The 21,474-nt window shown below is 36.4% G+C and overlaps 2 protein-coding genes and 1 pseudogene across 2 annotated transcripts; 2 read left to right on the top strand and 1 right to left on the bottom strand.

Annotated features, from left to right (window-relative positions):
- Window positions 1–1,249: 1,249 nt before the first annotated feature.
- LOC116116676 lies at window positions 1,250–3,903 on the top strand (annotated as a pseudogene).
- A 4,239-nt stretch (window positions 3,904–8,142) lies between these two features.
- LOC116116568 (calmodulin-lysine N-methyltransferase) lies at window positions 8,143–12,266 on the top strand. Its single transcript, XM_031402629.1, has 7 exons — window positions 8,143–8,300; window positions 8,400–8,544; window positions 8,708–8,787; window positions 9,040–9,100; window positions 9,210–9,325; window positions 10,812–10,944; window positions 11,745–12,266. Exons 1-7 carry the CDS (start codon window positions 8,201–8,203, stop codon window positions 12,022–12,024), a joined length of 915 nt encoding a protein of 304 aa, XP_031258489.1. The 5' UTR covers window positions 8,143–8,200; the 3' UTR covers window positions 12,025–12,266.
- A 4,810-nt stretch (window positions 12,267–17,076) lies between these two features.
- Window positions 17,077–18,259, bottom strand: LOC116116567 (thaumatin-like protein 1). The gene is made up of 3 exons (XM_031402628.1): window positions 18,181–18,259; window positions 17,425–18,085; window positions 17,077–17,287 (listed from the first exon to the last, which is right to left on the bottom strand). Exons 1-3 carry the CDS (start codon window positions 18,257–18,259, stop codon window positions 17,077–17,079), a joined length of 951 nt encoding a protein of 316 aa, XP_031258488.1.
- Between the last annotated feature and the right edge of the window lie 3,215 nt (window positions 18,260–21,474).

The following is a 21,474-nucleotide window of genomic DNA, read 5'->3' as shown; positions in this document are numbered from 1 at the left end:
AGCCGAAAAATTGCATAACCACACTATCGGCCAGATCTGGCCGGTATGGCGTCGCTATGGCCTTTTCCGGCCAGATCCTATGCCCTATGTGGTGTGACAGCCAGAAAAGGCCAAAGAAGACCATCTTTGGCCGTCATTGATGGCCAGATCAGTTCCGATCGGTAATTCACCGTTGTGGCAGATTCCAGCTACCACTGACGTGGTTACTGGAATCTAGCAAGTGTGGTCACTGGGGCATTTTTGTTAATTTTTAAATTTTTTAGGAGGTATTTATGAAATTAATAACCTTATGGGATCTAAAAGTAATAAAAAATATAGTATATTTCTGGAAAAATGTTTCAAACATTATTTGGAGATAGGATTGGGAATATGGACAGAAATAATAAGTCAAACGCACATTATTATTTGTATCTTTGACGTAAAGTTATCCTCCACCTCCGTGGCCACAGTTAGATTCTGTTCACCTTAACGTAAAGTTACATCTCTTAGCACGATTTAATGCCTGGTATTCTCTAATAACATTATTATCATAGTAGAACCCAGATTTTTATTTTGTTACAGCCCCCCCTCCTGGATCTTGTGTGCAATCTGTATTTGATTATAATAGAAGCTGGACTTATTACTTCATTTTTTTGTCCCAATTGTTAATCAAAATGTCTGAAAATTTGAAGTTTTTAGAGGAAGCATTTCTGCTTGATAACTTTGACAAAAGAATGTTGTACTCCCTTGGGGATTTAAATTCAGAGCATACTGAATCCCAATGCGTCATATCCTTTTGCAGAACACCAAAAGCCTATTTTAATGTTACCTTAATTATTCATATTATATGGTTTTTATAGTCTGCCATGTGTGCGACTTGCGAGATTATCTTTCCCTCCTAAGAAACTTAAGAAAAGTATAAGTAAGTACGAGGGTCATGCCTATTGATAAGTAGTTATTGACTCTAATTCTTTATTCTTAGTCAAACACTCAATTAAACTGGATTTAATTTAATATTATGATAGAATTTAAGATACGTCTGACTCCCCACTCAATATACCTTATTAAATATGAAATTACCTCTTTTTATAATTAATAGGTTTGGGTGTGTCTACCTGCGTGACTCCAACAACAGTTCCGACCTGAACGAGGAGTCTTGTGCGGTGGGTCCAAATCGACAAATCCTATAAATAAGGCCCACCCCACCGTACTTGCTATACGTTTCCGCACAGGCGCACATGATCCTCACTTCTCCACTCTTTAAATACTAATGTTTCAATTACAAGAATCTATAGCTCCTCCTCTCTCCAAAACTAATCGCATTAACAAAACAGAGAGCAACAAGAATCCAACTCCTTCCTCATCTGCTAATACTCAAATGGCACGCATACAGTTTTCGATCATCTTATTTGCTCTATATCTTCTCCAGCTACTTTCAGGTACTACTAGAAGCATCATTAATTTTATTCGTTGTATAGTGTTGCTGGTATTGAGTAATTTTAATTGATGTATAGGCACATTTCAGCAACGTTTACAATAACAAACAAGTGCAGCTACACAGTCTGGCCAGGGATACTTTCTGAGCTGAAACCCCACACATTCCCACCACAGGCTTCTCTCTGGAATCAGGCCGTCAACTTCAATCTCGGTGCCTACTTCTTGGTCAGGACGTTTATGGGGCGCACTTTCTGCACCCAAGACTCCACAACTAACAAATTCACTTGCCTAACCGGTGACTGTGGCTCTGGCACTCCAGAATGCTCTGGTAGTGGAGCAGCCCCTCCTGCCACCCTGGCTGAATTCACTCTAAACGGTGCAGACGGGCTCGATTTTTACGACATTAGTCTTGTTGACGGCTATAACCTTCCCATGCGGGTTACACCCCAAGGTGGAAGTGGAGGAACTGTACTATCTGGATGTGTTGTGGACTTGAACAATGGATGTCCGACGGAGCTTAAGGTTACTGAAACGGCGAATGGCGAGGCCGTTGCCTGTAAAAGCCATGTGAAGCATTTGGTGATCCTCAATATGCTGCAGTGGAGCATATGCAACACCAATACATGCAAGCCAAGTTCTTACTCCATGTTTTTCAAAACTGCGTGTCCTAAAGCTACAGCTACGCCTACGATGATGGAACAAGTACCTTCACTTGTGCCGCCGCCGGATTATGCTATCACTTTCTGTCCTAGTCCAAGCACAAGGTAATTCATTTTCCAATCTAAATCCACACGATTTTTGTTTACAGATTATAGTTTAGGATGTTACAAATCAATTTTGTTTGAAATTTTAGTTTCACCAAGTAAACAAAACGCGGCAAAATACAGCTGTGAGGGTGTGACAGGTTGTTGGTAAGAGTTGACAAACTGTAGCCAACCAGGATTTTTTCTTGGGTCGGTTGGGGTTGAGTTTTTATAAAGGGGGTACGTGTTATAGTCCTTCGTTCTATATATTGCTTCCCCGTTTCATTTTAAAAAAAAGTATTTTTCATGATGTGTTTTAATAAAACATTTATAATACAAGCACCGTCCTTACTAATGTCTCCGGGTGATTTTGACTTGTGGGTGCAGTGTCAAGTCCGCCAATGCCAATTCCCGGGGCTGCTAATGTAGCCGGCTCTCGACATTCAACCCCCACTTCCATCAGTGCTACCATCGTAATTTCAGCCGCAATGGGAATTTTGGATGTATTATTGAAATGTCTTAAGTTCAGTTCACCCAAATTACTTGTGACCACTGAAGAAATTTACTTAATTGTTAACTTTAAAGTTCCTCTTAGCCCTTTTTAACTTTTTTGGGCTTGGGAATTTTGCTCATTTAGCCTCAGGCTAACGCTTAGGTCCACTGAGTGGGTCCTGCAGGTTTCGAGATGCTGCAGGCAGCTTGCCTCAAAACTTGGACGGCAAAAATAAGGCCCAAATGGTCAACTCGCTTAGACACTAGCCTGCAACACCATTCTGGGAATTCTTTAATCGAATTTCAGGTGAGAATGTGGGAGGATACAAATGAGACATTATACATCAGCAGTCACGTTGCTTGATTTGAAGACACAAACTATGACTCGGCGCTAGCGTATTGAAGTTTTGTTTTTTTAATATGATTTTCTTATTTCAAATTTTCAATACTAAAGAAGTGTGGGAGGGAATTATTAATTGAGTATGTGAAGGTTTAGCAACCGTCCGTCTAGTATTGCCAATCGAGAAGAGATGATGAGTTCATATATATTCTTTTCTTTCGTATATATTCCTAGTGGCATTTTGCTTGGTGACAGTTGCAAAGTTTCTTTATTATTTACATTGGTGGATGCCCTATCTTCCGTACGAGTTTTTTTATATAATTCTTTAATGGAATCGAAGTGAATTTAGTATTAGTATCTTCATTTTGTGGCCGTCCTTTTACAGTTTATCTTCTTTGGTGGCCGTCCTTACAGTTTACCCTGTCCAGAACAAATTAATGACAATCCTTTAGCAATTATAATATTGTCATAATCATCACTGGATAGTCGAGTAGTCAATTAAAACTTTCAAATGTATTACTCAAGAGATTATGAATTGGATTTATCTCAACCTCTAATAAGGGTTACATTGGATTTCTTACTCGACTGGTAGTTTCAGGGTATCAAAGGAGGCTGCTAATAGAGATGGCCATGGAACTCTTACTCAGTTGAGTTCCAGTTTGATGTGCGATAACGATCACCATGTCTAAAGCCTATTTTATTTCTTGTAATGCTTGTACTGTATATATTAATATTATCGTCTACCTGAAACTGCTAATCGTTGTTTCAACGTATAGATAATCCATTTCTTTTTATCAGATGCACGAGCTTATTTCCGTAACAATGGAGCCACTTATTGCGGTTATTAAGATCACAGGAGACTTGATACTGCTGGTATTCCCCCAGGACGAATCATGTTTAAGCAAGTCCTGAAGCAAAAACTTCATTCCGATTTCACAACGGCTTGATTATCAATTTTAAAACAATATATAAAAAGGCTAATATTCCCTTTTATGCGGTAATCTAAAGGTCAAAAGCAATTCAAGCACCCATATAATGCGACGTCAAAAAACAACTCAGCTTTACTTGCTCCACCAACCATTCATCTTGGCCTCTCGCTGCATCTCCTTCCTCTTAACACAGTTATAAATTTTCATGGCCTGCAAGTATATTATCTTAGACTATACTTTTATGATCATATTATCCGGATGACATATTATTCAATGAGAAATGTTAGGATACCACCTGCACAACTCTTTAAAAAATTTCTAAAAATAGTGGAATGTCAAGTTGCAATAAAAAAACTGTTTTCTAATGAATATAACTTAAAAATATATATATTATATTGTGATTACATTAAAAAAAACATATCCTTATGTTTGGAGTCAGTATCAACCAGAAACGTCTACAAATATATCTCATATAAATTTCTAAGATGTTACATCAAACAATGGCATGCTGTTGCATTACTATGTATATTAATTCTTCATAAATTTCGTGATTCAATCTGATGCAGAGAACTGCTAGAACTCGGCTGTGCTGAATCCGAAAAGCAAACACGTCATAATAAATATACAATAAGACAGTACATAATGATTTACTTTGGTTCGTTCTAATTAAGCTTATATTCAATATTTAAACAGAGATTTTAACTGAGTATCGAACTTGATCAATTATAACACACTCTCTCTCACTCTCTATTTCACATTAAGTTTTTTAATATTACAAAATACTATAGAAAATCCTAAGGCAAACAATCCGAATGAGTAGTCGTAGGCAGAACATCTGTACGTCAAGGCTAAAAGCAGTAAACACCATATCCAATAGGCTGAACACATATCTCAGATTCTGGAAGGATTGGCGTATATCATAGTGCCTATAATGGTCAATCAGATAGTGCTAAATTCATGTGTCTGTTCTCAGACGTTTAACTTCAAATACAAAGATTCTTTACTTGTGTCCATAAATCTCCCATTTCAAGTGATCACTATCTGTTCCTATCATATCCATTTTCAATGATACATTCATGGAGAGAAAATTAAAGATGGAAATATGAGATGATGAAGAGGAATATTTATAGACTTCAATATAGAAAGATGATAACAAGGATTTCTAATCAGATTAAAACTAGGAAAGAGTCTTATGTACCGTTAAGGTTAAGGAGTTCTATTTGGTTTCTATATACTTAATCAAGATTTATTTATTCCTACATCCTCTGGAAAGGAGAAGCCATTGAATATCATTCACTAAAAGAAAGTTACATCAAAACCTGAAGAATTCTCATCAGAATTTCTGAAAAATACGAGCTTAAGATAACACCCACAATATTTTTCTCACCTCAAATCCCTCTCTAACTCTGTTAATCTCTACCGATATGATACCAAATGAACATTTTTATAGGACTATCTTAATCCTTATATGCGCTCGACATAAAAATTCTAATACATTTTTCTTGCTAAATTCCAGCACATCTTCGGTCAAGGTGACACGAGAAACAATCCATGTTTCGACAAAGTAAACAACATCACATCAAGAAGTTCACGTCTCCGTCCGACAAATTAAAGCCTACAATAATAATATAAAGAAAAGAAGCAAATTCACATCAAGCATTGCGGATTAAAGATTCCCTTTTCAACTGCTCTTCCATCTTATCAAACAAACTCTTTATGAGGTCAACCACCTCACTCTCTCGACCCTGACACCTCGACAAAGCGGTACTTGTTGTACCAGTTTGCTGAGGCATACGAACCTCTTCCTCCCTCCCCTCCTCCCCCTTCCCACCGATTGCGCCTTCATCCTCCTCGACGTCAACCACATTCTCAAGCAGTGGCCCTGCAACTGCCCTCACATGTGTGATCCCTTATAGGTCCGGTGTCAGGCGGTCTATCCCTTCATCCCTTTGATCCTCCAGTGCTCGGAAAGATGTGACATAGTGCTGTTGCGCTTCACCCCTAGTAGTGGTGAGGAAGGGACGGACAACCCCCTGTAATAAGAAACAAAATCAATCAGATTTAATCGACATTTTAAAGCAAATGCATGTTCAAGCTTAATCCTTTAATCTTACCCGAGCTGATTGAGTTTCAATCTCTATTTGCTCATAATCTGAATGGGTACACTTCTGGTCGTGCCACCACAACATCCTAGGAAATGTCTGTTGCACAACCGAAGCCCTAATCCTCCCTCCTGCCTTAGCCAGGATAGGGATGGCCTCATACATCCAAGCCTACATTTTAAAAAAATAGTCTATATCATAATTCAAACATATATATTAAAAAAAATATAACAAAAAGCTATTAATATTTACCTGCATTGCCCATGGGAAGCCAAACAAATTGTACGTTGCCGGTCTATTCTTCTGGGCCCATTGGGAGTGCTTTAATGCCAGGTCTTTTGCTTGCAGGGACTCTATGGTTCGCTTAAATGATACCCGTCACCAAGGATAAGCATTAAAGAAGTTCAAGTTGCTTACAAACTTCACCCAATCAATATCAATGGCTTTTGTTGAGTCACTAGCCATTAGGATCGAATGTAAGAACAATACCAAGCACAGTTTGAACGTCTCTGAATCGTTAAACTCACCATCTTTTAACCTGTCCTCTAATTCCTATGCCTTAATAGACTTCTTCCCCGCCAAAACCTTGTTAGCCAACCTTTTGGCTCCCGTACTGTCCGTTATTCTTTTTTCCTCAACCTCACCTGGCAATTCCCCACATCTTAAGCCAGTCACCAACGCATATTCCATCATCCCGAAACGTACTGGCTTTCCATCCACCATGAACCACATTTCGTGCTTTTTGTTGCTTTTTATTGAGTGCAGCAACATATAATGCACTCCCGACCCCCAGAATGTATATTTCCATTTTGTGTCCATATCTCAAAAATGACTGAAACAAGTCTCTTTGAATCTCCTTTCACCATTCCTCACTATCCCTACAATCCCCGTTATTCTCGTTAAAACATCCCAACTTGACCTCACTATCACCCTCACAGGGAAGTATGTTACCGTATCACTTACAACCTCCAATCCGTACTCTCTATAGTTTACGCTCCGGAAAATCTGCACAATCGATATAAACAAAATATCAGCAAAAAAATTCAACCAAATCAAATATAAACAAAATACACTCCGAAAGAATCGCTTAAGCGATGGGCAGATGATTCTGCCTCATACAAGATCTCTTAAGCGATCTGAAATCGCTTAAGAGATTATAGATCAAGGCAGATTTGGTTCTGCCTCGGAAGAGATCGCTTAAGCGATTACAGATCGCTTAAGAGATCTTGTACGAGGCAGAATCAACATCTGCCAGATCTAAGATCGCTTAAGCGATCTTTTATATTGTTTAAGCGATTCATCGCTTTTACTCTTAAGTAATCCAAAATAGCTTAAGCGACCAAGAGTAAAAGCCATCAATCGCTTAAGCGATACAAAGGATCGCTTAAGTGATACAAAGGATCGCTTAAGTGATCTTAGGTCTCCGCAAGTACAAATACCTTTTCTTCGACGGCGTCCTCCTCTTTGGCGGCCTCCTCCTCCTCCTCTGAACTCTCGCCGGACTCCTCTTCCTGGCTTGAATTCTGCCCAACCTCCTCCTCCTCTTCAGAACCGTTTTCTCCTGTTCTCTCTCTTATTGTGCCGCCGTCGTCTCTGCTGCTGGAACACCTTCACTGATCGGAGGATCCACCGGAGCAGCCATTGAACTACTTGCACAGCCGGACTCTACGATTCGAAGAGGCGTTGGGTTTTCCTCCTCATTGTTAATGTCAGCCATAGTTTTAAGAAAGGAAGAAGCTTTAGGATTGAATTTGGGTGTGAAAATTTACCAGAATGTGGACTGTTATTGTCGAAAATTGCACAGATGCGTTTAGGGATTGAAGATATCGATTTTTGCCTTAATTGGTTTCGATTAAGCGATTTGAATATTTAGGGCTCTTTTATAAATTTTAAATTTTAAAAACTTTCATTAATTATGATTTTGTTCTTATATGTTTTAATCTTTTCATTTTAACCTATTTTATATATTTAATGAATCCACGTCAGCTTTTCTAAATAAAAAAAAATTGGTAAACAGTTTCAATGGCATTTTTTCAAATCAAAACTTGGGATGGTCGGTCAGCTAAATTTTATCCGTTTCAATAATCTTACTCGCTGCGTAACAAAGCCCATTGAAATTATGAGTTTCAGCCAACAGTGATTCGGTTCAACTGGTAGTTTGAACTTTGAAGGAGAGTTATGGAAGCTGATAACACCCAGACGACTCCAAAACCATCGTCGTTGAGATGGAAAATCCTTCGGCAAGCCCTTCTTTGTCGTCCTACTCCGCAAAATTCTGGTACTCTCCGATCATCAAAAACCAACCTTTCAATGTGGTTAATTAGGAATTACGATTATTCCTCTTAATCCAGTTTAAAATTATCGGTAATCTTCTCAGATGAGATTCTTAACCGTATTTCACGGAGAACAACACACGGATTCAACTTAATCCCCCGCCAATTACTCGACAAAGATTCCACCTCTGGAGATTCACGCGTATGTTACACACTTCCTGTCGCTGGCTCTCCCAAACTCTTTCTCACGTAAGTTCATTATGTGAAATCGAACACGGAATGTTTTTTTAATTATATGTTTGTCTGTTCACAAACGAATGTTGCTTTTGGTTTTTGTAGAATGTTGTTATTTTTCAAAGTTAAATTTATGTCTTTGATTGTGATGGTTTCTCTGGATTGAATTTTTACGCAGCCAAAGAGTGGACAACCATGCTGACCTTGGTGATTTTGAGATTTGTAATAGATATAATATTGATAATACTGGAATTGTATGTAAGTTCTCTTCGCCTGAGCTATCAAGATTTGAGTTTATTGTCTAAGAGAAAGTGAGACATGGGTTTCCTTCATCGTAGTATAGTTTCAGTCTTGGAATACAACACGTTGCTGTTTGATTATTCTATCAGATTTAATAGATTATAGTTTTCAGTTTGTTTAGTATTTCTGCTGATGCTGGTATACTGGGTTATTCTCTTTGTTAATCATGGTGTTTGTGTGTATTATTTTCATATTTTCTTTCCTTTGCAGGTCTATGGCCATCAGAAGATGTTCTTGCCTTTTTCCGCTTGTCAAATGCAGAAATGTTCAGGTTTACTTTCTCTTTGGGACCTTTTGCTTATCTGTGTATTTTAACGGCTAAAGTTGTCTAGAACTTTTCTTTATTAAGACATTGTTTGTCTACTTTTTTAATTCTACAGGTCTAAAAGAGTTATTGAGCTTGGATCAGGCTATGGCTTAGCTGGACTAGTTATTGCAGCAACCACGGAGGCATTAGAAGTTGTCATATCTGATGGGAATCCTCAGGTAGTTGATTGTATCCTTTTAATTGGTCATGCAAGCCATTAGCTTTTGTGGGAGTTGATTTCAGATTAGTTAGAGAATATGTTGCCAATTTCTTTTCTCGTCATATATGCAGTAAAATGAGCTTGTTGTAACCAAAGAAAAGTAAGTTGAAGTCTTGGTTTGTATGTGCTCTAGTTGATACACATTGCTATGGCGGCATATTAATTATTTTATTTATTTATTGTTATTATTATTATTTTTTAACTTTAGACAAGTTTTGAGGCAGCATTTTGAAATTAATCGAGGACCCTTGGTTGAAATTGTGGTAGGATAATTTTGTAAGATATGTAAGGACTCCTGAACAACAATTTTTGGCTAGTTTAGTAAGATATGTGAGGACTCCTGTAAAGCAATTTTTGGCTATTTTAGATAGGTGACTTTATTCTAACAATGCAGAAAAGTGGTTTCTGTGTGACGCATCATGGAACAAACTTTTACTATTTTTAATTTAGGTTTAGGTTTTACTTCCTGTAACACCGAAGCACATTACACTGTGAATTTTCAACCTTTTTCCCTTTGCTAATTGTTTTTCTAATTCATTGATGTATTTCTAAATTGGTATGAATTGTGTGAAACTTAATTCTTGTAATTCTTATCCAATGAGAAAATTATGTGGCTTTAAAGTGAAAAATGAAGCCACTTGTTTACAAATAATGATCATCCTTCTGAGACTTCTAGATTCACAACAAATTTAGATTTCTTAGGCATTTTGCTTGAATTTTGTCCCTCAAACTTTAGATTTGATGCCTTTAAAAGTTAGATCAACCACACTCTGTGAACAGAACTATACCTAGTTTTGTTGGACTACTATTGGGTCTTCCTTAGTAATGATCTGAGGGATGCAAAGCTAAGGGCATCCTAGTAAGCTATGAACACCTACAATTTGGGTTGGCCTAGACTGCATTGGCCTATTAATTAGCTGAAACAGGATGTAGTATGGTATGCAACCCATTTGCAAGTCAATCTAAACACTTGAAATTGTTCATGACATAATATATGCTAATCTAGATTTTTATTATATGGTAATTATTCCTCAGGTAACTCTTGAGCTTTAAATTGCTTAACACAAGATTGTTTGGCAAGCCAAGGATTAAGTTTTAGTGCTGGAAATTGTAAAAATTTCAGGACATTAGATATTCTGACATTGTCAAGTGTTTTCCAGTTTGTGTTCATTTTGAGATGTAATTAGTTGGTAGGTGAATCATCACCCAGTCTTGTCATTGATTTTGCTTTTAGCCTGTGCTATTCCGTTAATTATGTTGCTGGAAGTGCCAGTTTTCAGTAATTCTCGGTTGATAATTTTCCCCCTGCCATAATTTTGATAGTAGGTTGCCTGGGTCACACTGAAAGCTCATGGTTTCCTTGTTCTATACTGGCTGTTATAAAAGAAACTCCCTCCTTTTTGTTTTTACTACTTATTTATTTTGATTGGTGTTAGAGTGCACCTTAACGTCCAGATATTCAGCTTAACATAGATTCTAATTCTGGAGTATTTGGTGGCACACGAGTGAAGTCTATGACACTGCACTGGAACCAGGAAGATCTTTCAGATTTATTCAACTCTTTTGATGTAATTGTTGCAAGTGACTGGTAATCACTATTCTTTTATATGCTGTCCATCTTATCGCAATATGCATCATTCTCCACCTTTTTCATTTCTGTATAAAGCAAAGAGAATCTTCACATATGGATTCAAACTTATGTGATCATCTACCTCAGTTACTGTAAATTATGTGCAAACTGCTTTATATTGGCCAATGATATTATCTTTTTTTACTTGGGATAATGACGGGATTGGATGACTTTTTGTTGCGGGGTGCTAGTCATATGGGTCCAAACTTCAGGCATACATAATATTCCACATCCTTGTATCCATCCCGTATGATACCTCATTCTTTTATATCAATCACTTTTGTCAATTTGAGCTTGTGAGGGTGATTAGGCAAGTAAAGTAACGTTTTTGATTTAATTTCTAATGACATTGAGACGTCAATATGTCTAAGTTCTTTTCACTTGTTGAAAAATTGCTTCTTGCCTATTACATAATGCTTGTTGCGTGAACGGATGCACATGAACTTTTTTTTGTTTTTGTTTTTTTAATAAGCTTCTTTTTTCATCTGCTATTGTTCATTACCTCACTTTTTATTTTATTTAACTTCTATAATTGAGTTGTCAAGTGTTTAGTGGGTAACGCTTGTTTGTCAATTACAATTTTTAATGGCCTTGGGATTCTTAGATATCTTAATTTTCTACACTAATCGACAAAATGTACGAGCATGTAGTATGCAATGCATGAATGCATATACACATGTAAGCAAACACTAATGTTACTTTCTGACTTCTTAGATAAATCTATCCACTTTGATGTTCTTGACATGTCATTTTGACAGCACTTTCTTTAAAGAATTCCATAAAGATCTTGCTCGAGTAGTAAAACTCTTGTTGAAAAATATGGGACTCTCAGAAGCTATTTTTTTCAGCCCTAAAAGAGGTGACTCGCTGGTTAAGTTTTTAGAAGAAATTGAAGAAGCTGGGTTGCGTTTTAGCATAACAGAGAATTACAACGAAGAAGTTTGGAAGTGTCATCAGATGTTCATAAACGGAGATGAATCCTGGCCTAACTACAGTAAAGATCATTGCTTCCCATTATTGGTCAGAATTACACTATGAACACTTTGAACCTAGTCCTCATTATTTTCTGCTCATAGTTCAGGCTTAGAAGCACTTCTTAGGGAAACTTCATATTTAGTTGACCTAAGTGAATTGGAGGGCATGAGTGGGTGGAAATCCAATTGTAAAGACACTATTTCTACATAAAAGGGTCCCGTAGTAGGTCCTACAGATTCATGGTTTGCAAAGTGGATGTTGTTTTTTATTGATCAATTTTATTGTGGTTTTGTTTTTAGGGTTAATATGGTTGGGTTCTCTGGAACTTTTTGATGGAAGAATCCTTATCTTTGCATTGTAAAGCTTTAAGGTGTAGCCTTCAATGGGGTAATCAGAGACCCTTCACTTTAAGAATGCTGTAGAATAACGTCAAAAGCTATTTGATGCTGTGTTTGATGTGTGGATCATTTAAACTATTATTTATTGGTCAGTGTGACGATTTTTTTGGCTTTTAAATACTATTGGTCTATTGCAAAAATCAGAATAATGTGCCTTTTTTATATAGCAACAACATTTAAATGATTGGATGATGTAATAGATGATAAAATAATATCACGTTAAAGATGAAAAAATTTAGGATTAGACTTAAAACATGTTACGACAAACTATATCTTGGTTATTTTTTTATTTTTATTTTTTAATAACAGGGTTTAATCCCTTAGACTCATTAAATACTTTACAAATCCAATAAATCAGTTAAATCACTAATGTGATTGGTGGTCATTGTGAGAACTCGATCATAAGATCTATGGGTAATCTATTTAAATGACTAAGGTCTTGTCATTTGACCACAAGCTCAGTGGTTATATCCTCTGTTTTAAAAAACTGGACCGGATCGATTGGTCGAACTGAAACTTGATAACTTTTTTGGTCCGATTCAGGTCTTAGGGGATTTTTGTAATATTTTAAAATTATAAGGGTTAATGTAATTTTGTAGGGGTGTTTTAGAGATATGTCAAAAGTTTAAGGATTAATTGATAATAAATAAAAATTTTGGGGACTAATTCGAACTTTTTTAGGGGAATTTTTATAATATATTAAAATTTAAGGGATTAATATGTAATGTTTTAAAAATAAAATTATCGCTGACGTCATCGGTCCAACCGATTGATCCGTGACCCGGGCAGCAAAACGAGTTGCCCTTTGGTCTGAGTTTTAAAACAATGGTTATATCTTGGTTGTTTTATGAATTTGCCAATGGAAAAATCGAACATGCCTCGGACTTTTTTTTTTTTTTTTTTAAACAAGGTGTTTGGGCCTATTTATGCATTCCTCGGCTAATCCTATAGGTAATTAGCAGAGTATCCCACCTCGAACTTATTCTTGGTAATTTTATAACCTAAAATTGTCTCTCTCAATCTTTTGGGGAAAAGCAACTTCAAAACAAAAAGGAACGATGCTCTGTGTTTCAAAAGCATTAAAAAATGAGAATATGCCTAAACGATAATCTAATTATTATTGTTATCTTTGACAAAGTTTGAGAACAGATATTTTATCAGGCACAATTACACTTAACAGGAAGTAAAGTTATCCTCCACCTCCAGTGGCCATCCTTAGATTCTGTTCACCATTAACGTAAAGTTACTTCTCTTAGCCACGATTTAAGGACTGGTATTCTCTAATAACAAATATTAGCATAGTAGAACCCAGATTTTTATTTTGTTACAGCCGGACCCTCCTGGATCTTGTGTGCAATCTGTATTTGATTATAATAAAAGCTGGACTTATTACTTCGGGTGTGTTTGTTTTAGTATTTTGGATAGTATTTTTGATATTTTTAGAGTTTGGTGAGAATAATGAGATAGAATTTAAAAATTAACAAAAACACCCCCCTAGATTTGTTAATTTCTAAACATCCTTGTAATAAAAACATTAAAAATTACAAAAACACCCTCACCCACCCATTAAATACCGGCAGCAGGCCACTACCGTCGTAGGGTGGTCGGAGTCGTTGTATCGACGCATGACTAGCCTTCCAGCCATATCCGTAGTGGATCTGGCTAGAAAATACTAGATTTACGACCAGATCTACGGTCATATCTGGCCAAAGATCTGGCCTTTTCTGGCCAGATCCACGATGGATCTGGCCGAAAAATGATAAATCAATGCACTACCGGCAAGATCCAACTGGTAGTATGTCATTACATCAGATTCTGACCACCTTCTGACGGTGGTGGCCAGAATCTGGTAAATGTGGGTGGGTGGGGGTGTTTTTGTTAATTTTTAAACTTTTTTTGGAGGGTGTTTAGTTAAATTAACAAATTTAGGAAGTCTAAAAGTATTGAATAAAATATAATAATATTTTCTGAATAATGAAATAAACAGTTATTTTGAAAATATGGTAGAAAATAGTAAACCAAACACACATTTTTTTTGTCCCAATTGTGTTTTGAAAATTTGAAGTACTTTTAGAGGAAGTATTTCTGCTTGATAACTTTGATACAAAAGAAAGTTGTAGCATATCTTGATGAAACACTTGTCCAGTACCATAAAAAAAACGTTTTTAGTTAACTAATCGTGTGAATAACACTGCTAATCTCATTGATTATTTCACACTATGAACTGCCTATTGCCTAACTTTCATGGACAAATTTCCCTAATCAAATGATTTAGCTAAATCAAATCAATCCACATTCCACAATTATATATTTGTTTAGTCAAAAGAGATTTGTCATCTTATCCGTTAATCATGTTAGTAGGGTAAACCGTTGTTAAATTAATTTAGATTCGCACTATATACTTTAATCTGAATCAATCTAATAAATCATGGCCCAGATATTAGAATAATTAAATAAGTATGACCCAGATAATAGAGATGGCTACTGGAGTTTTTATCCGGCTAATAGTTCCAAAGTCTTTAGGGATTAGTTGAGGTGTGCGTAAACTGGTTTGGACGCCTTCGATCATAAAAAAAAAAAAAAAAAAAAGGTACCACACTTAATTACACTGACAATACTATACTAATAATCTTCTCTTACAAACTTTTTCTCACAACCCTGACGTGGTAGCTCGTAATTGGTCAGTTCACAACGAGTACCACATAAGTCCCGCATGAGTCTCACTAATTAATTGCAAGCTAACCAATTGCGAGCTACCACATCAGGGTTGTGAGAGAAGGTTGTTGATATAATATTACTTTAATAATAATGTTAACCTCTTTCGCACCAACTTTCTATAGCTTACCCTACCACTGTTGACAAAAGCTTTGACCCAGATAATAGGGTTGGCTACTGGGGCTCTTACCCGGCTAATAGTTCCAAAGTCTTGAGAGACTGTGCGTAAACTAGTTTGGACGCCTCCGGTCATTAAAAAAAAAGGGTACCACACTTAATTACACCAACAATATTACACCAATAACTCTCTCTTACAACCCTAACGTGGTAGCTCGTAATTAGTCAGTTCACAACAGATCCCACACGGGTCTCGCATGAGTCCTATTAATTAATTATAAACTGACCAATTGTGAGTTACGTTGTAAGAGAAATTTGTTGATGTAGTATTACTCTAATAATAATATTAACCTCTTTCAAACCAGCTTTCTGTAGCTTACCCTACCATTGTTGACAAAAGCTTTGAGTCATATTCGGTTTTCCTTTAAGAATTGTTCCTTATTGGAGTAAAAACTTTTGTGACGCTGTAAGGTTTTGAGAAAGCTGAAAGGAGAAGCATCAAAGGAATGAATAGACTGCAGCCGTCTTCTTCTTATCTTGTAGAAAAAGTTGGTTTGTTTCCTTCCTTATGCAGTCACGGTTGTTACCCCACACACACAAGTTGAAGAATCAACTCCTCCAACCCTTCACCTTCTTGAACATCATAGTCCTGTAGACGGCTATACTCGGATCATAATTCTATTGGCTTCTTTACCTTTTATTTCCATCACCAACAGCTATACTCCGACTCCGACTCCGACTCCGACCCACTGCTCTGCCATCTCAATAACATTACCATCATATCAAATATTTGGAACCCACCCACCCACCTCATATTGTCCTATCATCCTTCTACTGTGACATTCCACCACTTCTTAATCAACCTATCTTTTAATTATTGTGTTTATGTATTGTCGTTTATCGCAATACAATAAAGGACAAATTCCTGTACTGACTTTACCGAACACACCATTCAAGTTTCAACCGCAAACCTTGCATACCAAGGGATAATCACAGTTTGCTTGTATACTACTCACTTGAACCAGAAGAAATATTGATGGTAGTTTTTGCACTAACTATGAGAAAAATAATTTGGGTCTGAAAATGATCCTCTTGTTAGAGGGGGATGGACGGATGGTTGGAGGGTATATGAATTATGATTTGACTTAAATAATGATGTTGTTTTTCATCATTTCTCAAATCTTTCACTTAATAATCTTATCTTATGAAATGCTTTTTTCAAGTGTCATTCATCTGGTTATGATTGTTTTGTCAATTTAATATCCAAGAGTGCGCCCTTACATCATATAAAAAATTCTAACTCACAGTTAAAATATCTTCATAAAGTTTCAACTATTAACTGTCTATAGCTGTTGGAATTTAGAAGCAAAGAAAATCAGGTCTTGGCTTCTAAATTCAACGATGGAAAAATCTCACACAATAAATTTCACTTCAATATTTTTCCTTTATACATTCATCTTACGATTCCAGATTTCATCTTTGCTTTCTTCTTCCGCACGCCGTAGCAACCCATAAATCCACCAAACTTATGCATACACTTTTGTTCTTTTAACTAATCATAGAAATAAAGAAAAGAAGACACAAGTCTCAAAGTGCTGTTGGTTGTTTAGATTACTTTCTCTTAATGAATCTTTTGCTTTAACTAGAATGCTAGAGAACCATATAAATGAAAGCATAAAGCAAAGTGAAATGGAAAAAATAAAACACCTTCTATTACTAAAAAGAAACCATTGCTTTGCTTTACATATTAATGCTAATAATAAAAGTATTTAACATTAAAATATTCTGGATTTGGAAGTGGGTTGTTTACTATCTGGATTTTGTCATTTTTTTTTTTCCCTAGCTAGGCAAAATCAAAGTCGGTGCTTTTCCTCTGCTCTCCAAATCACATGTGAGATGAGATAATGAGAGAAATGGCCACAACTAAACCATATTGAAGAGAAGAACAAGGGGGGTGGACTCTTGTTGAGTCTCCAATGGCCAAATTTGCCAACCATGAACTTGCAAATGAAGCTGCCTCAACAGGTCCTGATCCTGTTTCTGGTTCATCTGTTGTTCCTGTTCCCTTTGGAGGTGAATTACTTGCTGACTTTAAGCTGTACAAAAGAATCAGTTCCACATAAATGTCTTTATAATTGCATCTTCACAGATCATATGCTTCCAATTTATATCAAATCATGAACCTAATGAACCTGTAAAGGCTTAAACGCTTTATAGAAACATCCCAAAATACCTTGGAGAAGTAGGACAAAATGTAATGGTATAATCCGCACCGCTACACGTAAAGGTACTCGTGGCATCATCATATGCATAGCTATAAGATTTGGGACACGCGGTCTTGAAAACAATTGAGTACATAGAGGGTTTACAGGTGGCTGGTGAATTATACGCGCCGCTGCAACAGTATTCTGGGTTTCCAAACGCTTCACAAGCACTTCTACAAGCGGTTCCCCCCTCCGTTCTCAGTTCATTTGGACAGCTTCGGTTCAAGTCTGTAACACATCCAGTGGCGGCGCATGCACCTGATCCTCCATTCCCCTCAACAATCATGGGTACGTTATAACCATCAACAAGACTCACGTCATAGAAGTCTTGAGAGCCAGAGCCAAGTGTGAACTCGGCTAAGGTAGCCGGTGGGGTAGCTCCAGCTCCGTTGCATTCTACTTGGCCAGAGCCACAGTCGGCTGTGGCACAGGTGCCATGGCCTGAGCCGTCAAAATTACAGCCAGTTCTGCCCCAGAAACGCCCTGACCAACCTGTTGGTGCTTGGAAAGAACGAGAAGTACCTTTGGGGAGTTCAAAGCCTGTGCTGTCTAGTTTTGGAGCGCCCAGAATCCCTGGCCACACTGTGTAATCGCATTTGTTGATGAATGTGAATTTGTTAGCTTCAACACCTGCAAGTTAATTTAATTATAAGATATGAATTAAAGTTCAATTGAATATATAGTACTAAAATTAACATAAAAGCTTTCATTTTTTGTATATTAACCTTTTGAAACGAACAGAAGAATGAAGCTCGGGATGACTAGCTGAGCAAAAGAATGGTAATGGTGAGTGAAAAAAGCCATGACAAGTTTCCTTGCAACTTGTTTTGTTGGACGTAAAATGAAGAATTAATGTTGAATAAGAATGGTTAAACAAACAAAATTGAAGGGGTCAAACAAAGAAGAAAGAAGAAGACAGCGATGGTGGAGGGAACAAAACGTATAAAACCAAGAATTAAATTAAAATTCCTTCTCTCCACTCTTTTGAGAAAGAGTGGATAGAAGAAGAAGAAGAAGGAGGAAAGTGAGGGAAATGAGAGGTAGTGGTGGTGGGGGAATCTGACTGATCGCTCTGTCCCTTATTTATAATCGATTTCCTCTTCAACCCAACGTACTTCACTTCACAAATTCACTGCACCATTGGGCTCCTGTCAACTTAGGTCCACTCACCAACAAATAAGCCTTTAGCTTATTCCTCAGACCGCACATATCACCAGCTTCCATCCAATTAACAAAATAAAGCAGAAACAAACAATTAATTGAAGTATTACACAATATTTTAGTATATAAAAAGCTTTTTTAATTTTATTAAATGGGTTTTTTTTTTTTTTTTTTTTTTTAAATAGAGGCCATTTTGTGCCTCTAAAATAGAATTTAATATTTAAAAAATGCTATATTTACAACCTCTTTTCACAGACTTTGTCTCACAATCCTGATGTGACAATTCGCGATTGGTTAGTTAACAAATTGGCAGGTAGGACCTATAACAAACATGTGGGATCTATTTGCAAGTTGACCAATCACGAGCTGTCATGTCGAGATTATCAGAAAAAGTTTGTGAGAAGAAGTTATGAGCGTAGTATTACTCATAATATTTTGATTTGATTTAGGCTCGTGCAGGTCAATAATTGGAGAAATAGTGAACATGCAACATGTCCATGTCCTAGCTAGCATATGCAAGCGTATTCTGTACATGGCCTAAATAATTAAAATCCGACCATTGGTCAACGACGGAGACTCGTCGGTTGTTTGATCACTCAATTAACGGTGTTATATTGGGTTCCGTCAGAAGACGGTGGCAGAAAATCGATTGATAAAGGGTGAAATTGTTGGGAAAGAGGAGGCAAATCACATGTTACTTTGGAGATCTTGTATGATAATAAATGCGATTATGTGGGGTGAAGATTTGATTTACTTTCTTTCAAGTAGTAGTAGTATCTTTTTATCTTTCAGCAAATGGGTCCTTTTATGATTATCATCTCTTTTTCCACAAAGCTCCTTTTAATTTTACTTATTTTTTCTTTTGACAGTTTCCATTTCTGTCTATATTTATGAAATTTTCATTCATCGACTTTTTGTTTCATCGTTGTTTATAAATAACTAGGGGTGTAGCCTAGCCAAGCTGAGCTCAAGCTCAAGTGACTCAGGTGCCCATTCGAGGCAAGCTCAAGCCACCCAGTACTTGGCTCGAGAGGCTTGCGAGCCTCCACAAGCTCAAAAGAACATAGGTGTAAGTTTTTCAATTATGAGAGGGTACAATAATTTACAATTTTGCATATAAATTATTTCAATTCTAGAAACCCAACTTCTTCTTCTTCATCCGCCGACACTTCTCTTTCTCCTTTCTTCTTCTCTTTCCTTCTTCTTCCCTTTCTTCTTTCTTCTCCTTTTCTCTTTCTCTCCCCCTTTGAGCCAACTTACATACTTCCAGTGGAAGATCCAGGATTTTTGTCAAGCAAAGGCCTTCGCGGCTCCACCATTGTTTGTCAAACAACTAGCGAAAACTTTAAAAAATACAAAACCTTAAGTAAAATAATAATAATAATAATAATACAATATCAAGAACCTGAGAGAAAAGAATGCAATAACACAATACTTTCCTGCTTGAATAAATCTATGAGAAGCAAAATTTTGAGTAAATGTGTTGAGTAAACATTGAGCAAAACTTCTTTTAATTTTCTTTTGTTTTTGGCTTCCAAAGATTATAATATAAATTCTCATGACTTTGATTAAATCTAACCTAAGCTAAAGTCAACTAAAACTTAAATCAAGTCAACGTTGCGTCGACTTTTAATATGAATTAATTGTATTATGGTTTAAATTGTTATGAAATTAATTGTATTATGGTTTAAACATAATACAATTAATTTCATAACAATATTTTAGATATCTAACTTGAAACCTTAGATGATGAACTCTTTCTCTTATGACTATAATTCTATGTGTTGGAGAAATGAGAGTATAAATTAGTAGTGAAAAAAGAAAGAAGGGGATTCAGAGGATAAACTATATAGGGGTAATACAAACCACTGTAAAAGTTAAATGGTTAATATGGAAAGGGATTTCAAAGCTAGTTATTTTACCTTAACACCTTCAAAAATGTAGTTATTTGACAATTTTTCTTTAAAGTTTGAATGTATCTTAGTATAAAGCTATTCTCTTAGAGAAAGAGTTGTCAGTTTACGCGCACTTCAATTAATCATTAGAGAGAGTTATCCCACAGCAACCCCACTGCCATGACCTGCTAGGTAAGTCATGCATGGGTACCTTTGCGCCAGTTGGAGAATCAAACTTGGGACTATGGATTGGACCATTTGCAACGGTTTGCCCTTACCGCTGGGCTACTCATATAAACCACTAATCATACTCATCTCCTCTTCAGATTTGTTGATAAACAATTTTCATATTTGCTAGCTTAATCTGGAGAAAAGCTTCCAAGGTTTAAGTCATGTAGGAATTTGTAAATATTGCCTTCAAGTAATATGTTAGTCGTAAACTAAAAGACAGAATAGAACAAGCAGCCAAAACAGTAAAGAAAAGGAGGTTAAAAGGAAATCGGATCCTCTTGTTATAGCAGTTCACTTTTTTTTTTTTTTTTTCTTTTTCTTTTATGATGGGATTGGAAAGGAAGCAAACACGAAATGGTCAAATAACTTTTACCAGAATAAGAATAACTGAATAAGAAGGTGAAAGTGCAACAACTATTTAATAAACAAATTAGGGTTAGTATAATCAAAAGGGGTGAGGGGGAAATAGGTTTATTGCCCCCCATTGAATATAATTTCACCATCTATTGAGCAAATCTCTTAATGTTTCTGGCTAAGTTGTCCCTGGCCTCCTGCAGCTTTAAATTATCGAATCTTTTAATAAATATATAATAATATACACCAATGATTTAGAGTAATATTATACTTACAAAGACTCTATACAAAATAATTTATACGAAGTGACACGATAGTATTCTTGCATTGACTTATCATTCATTATCATTTAATATGCATCTATTAAGTTGATTTTTA

Source organism: Pistacia vera, unplaced genomic scaffold, assembly GCF_008641045.1.
Source record: "Pistacia vera cultivar Batoury unplaced genomic scaffold, PisVer_v2 Contig78, whole genome shotgun sequence".
NCBI lineage: Eukaryota > Viridiplantae > Streptophyta > Magnoliopsida > Sapindales > Anacardiaceae > Pistacia > Pistacia vera.
This window is presented reverse-complemented; position numbering and strand designations above follow the sequence as displayed.

Coding starts and splice junctions, on each gene's coding strand:
- LOC116116568 (XM_031402629.1), top strand. CDS start 8,201: ATGGAAGCTGATAACACCCAGACGACTCCAAAACCATCGTCGTTGAGA. Junction 8,545..8,707: donor TCTCCCAAACTCTTTCTCAC/GTAAGTTCATTA, acceptor ATTTTTACGCAG/CCAAAGAGTGGACAACCATG. Junction 8,788..9,039: donor TGATAATACTGGAATTGTAT/GTAAGTTCTCTT, acceptor TTTCCTTTGCAG/GTCTATGGCCATCAGAAGAT.
- LOC116116567 (XM_031402628.1), bottom strand. CDS start 18,259: ATGGCTTTTTTCACTCACCATTACCATTCTTTTGCTCAGCTAGTCATC. Junction 18,086..18,180: donor TCTTCTGTTCGTTTCAAAAG/GTTAATATACAA, acceptor ATTAACTTGCAG/GTGTTGAAGCTAACAAATTC. Junction 17,288..17,424: donor TTTTGTCCTACTTCTCCAAG/GTATTTTGGGAT, acceptor TCTTTTGTACAG/CTTAAAGTCAGCAAGTAATT.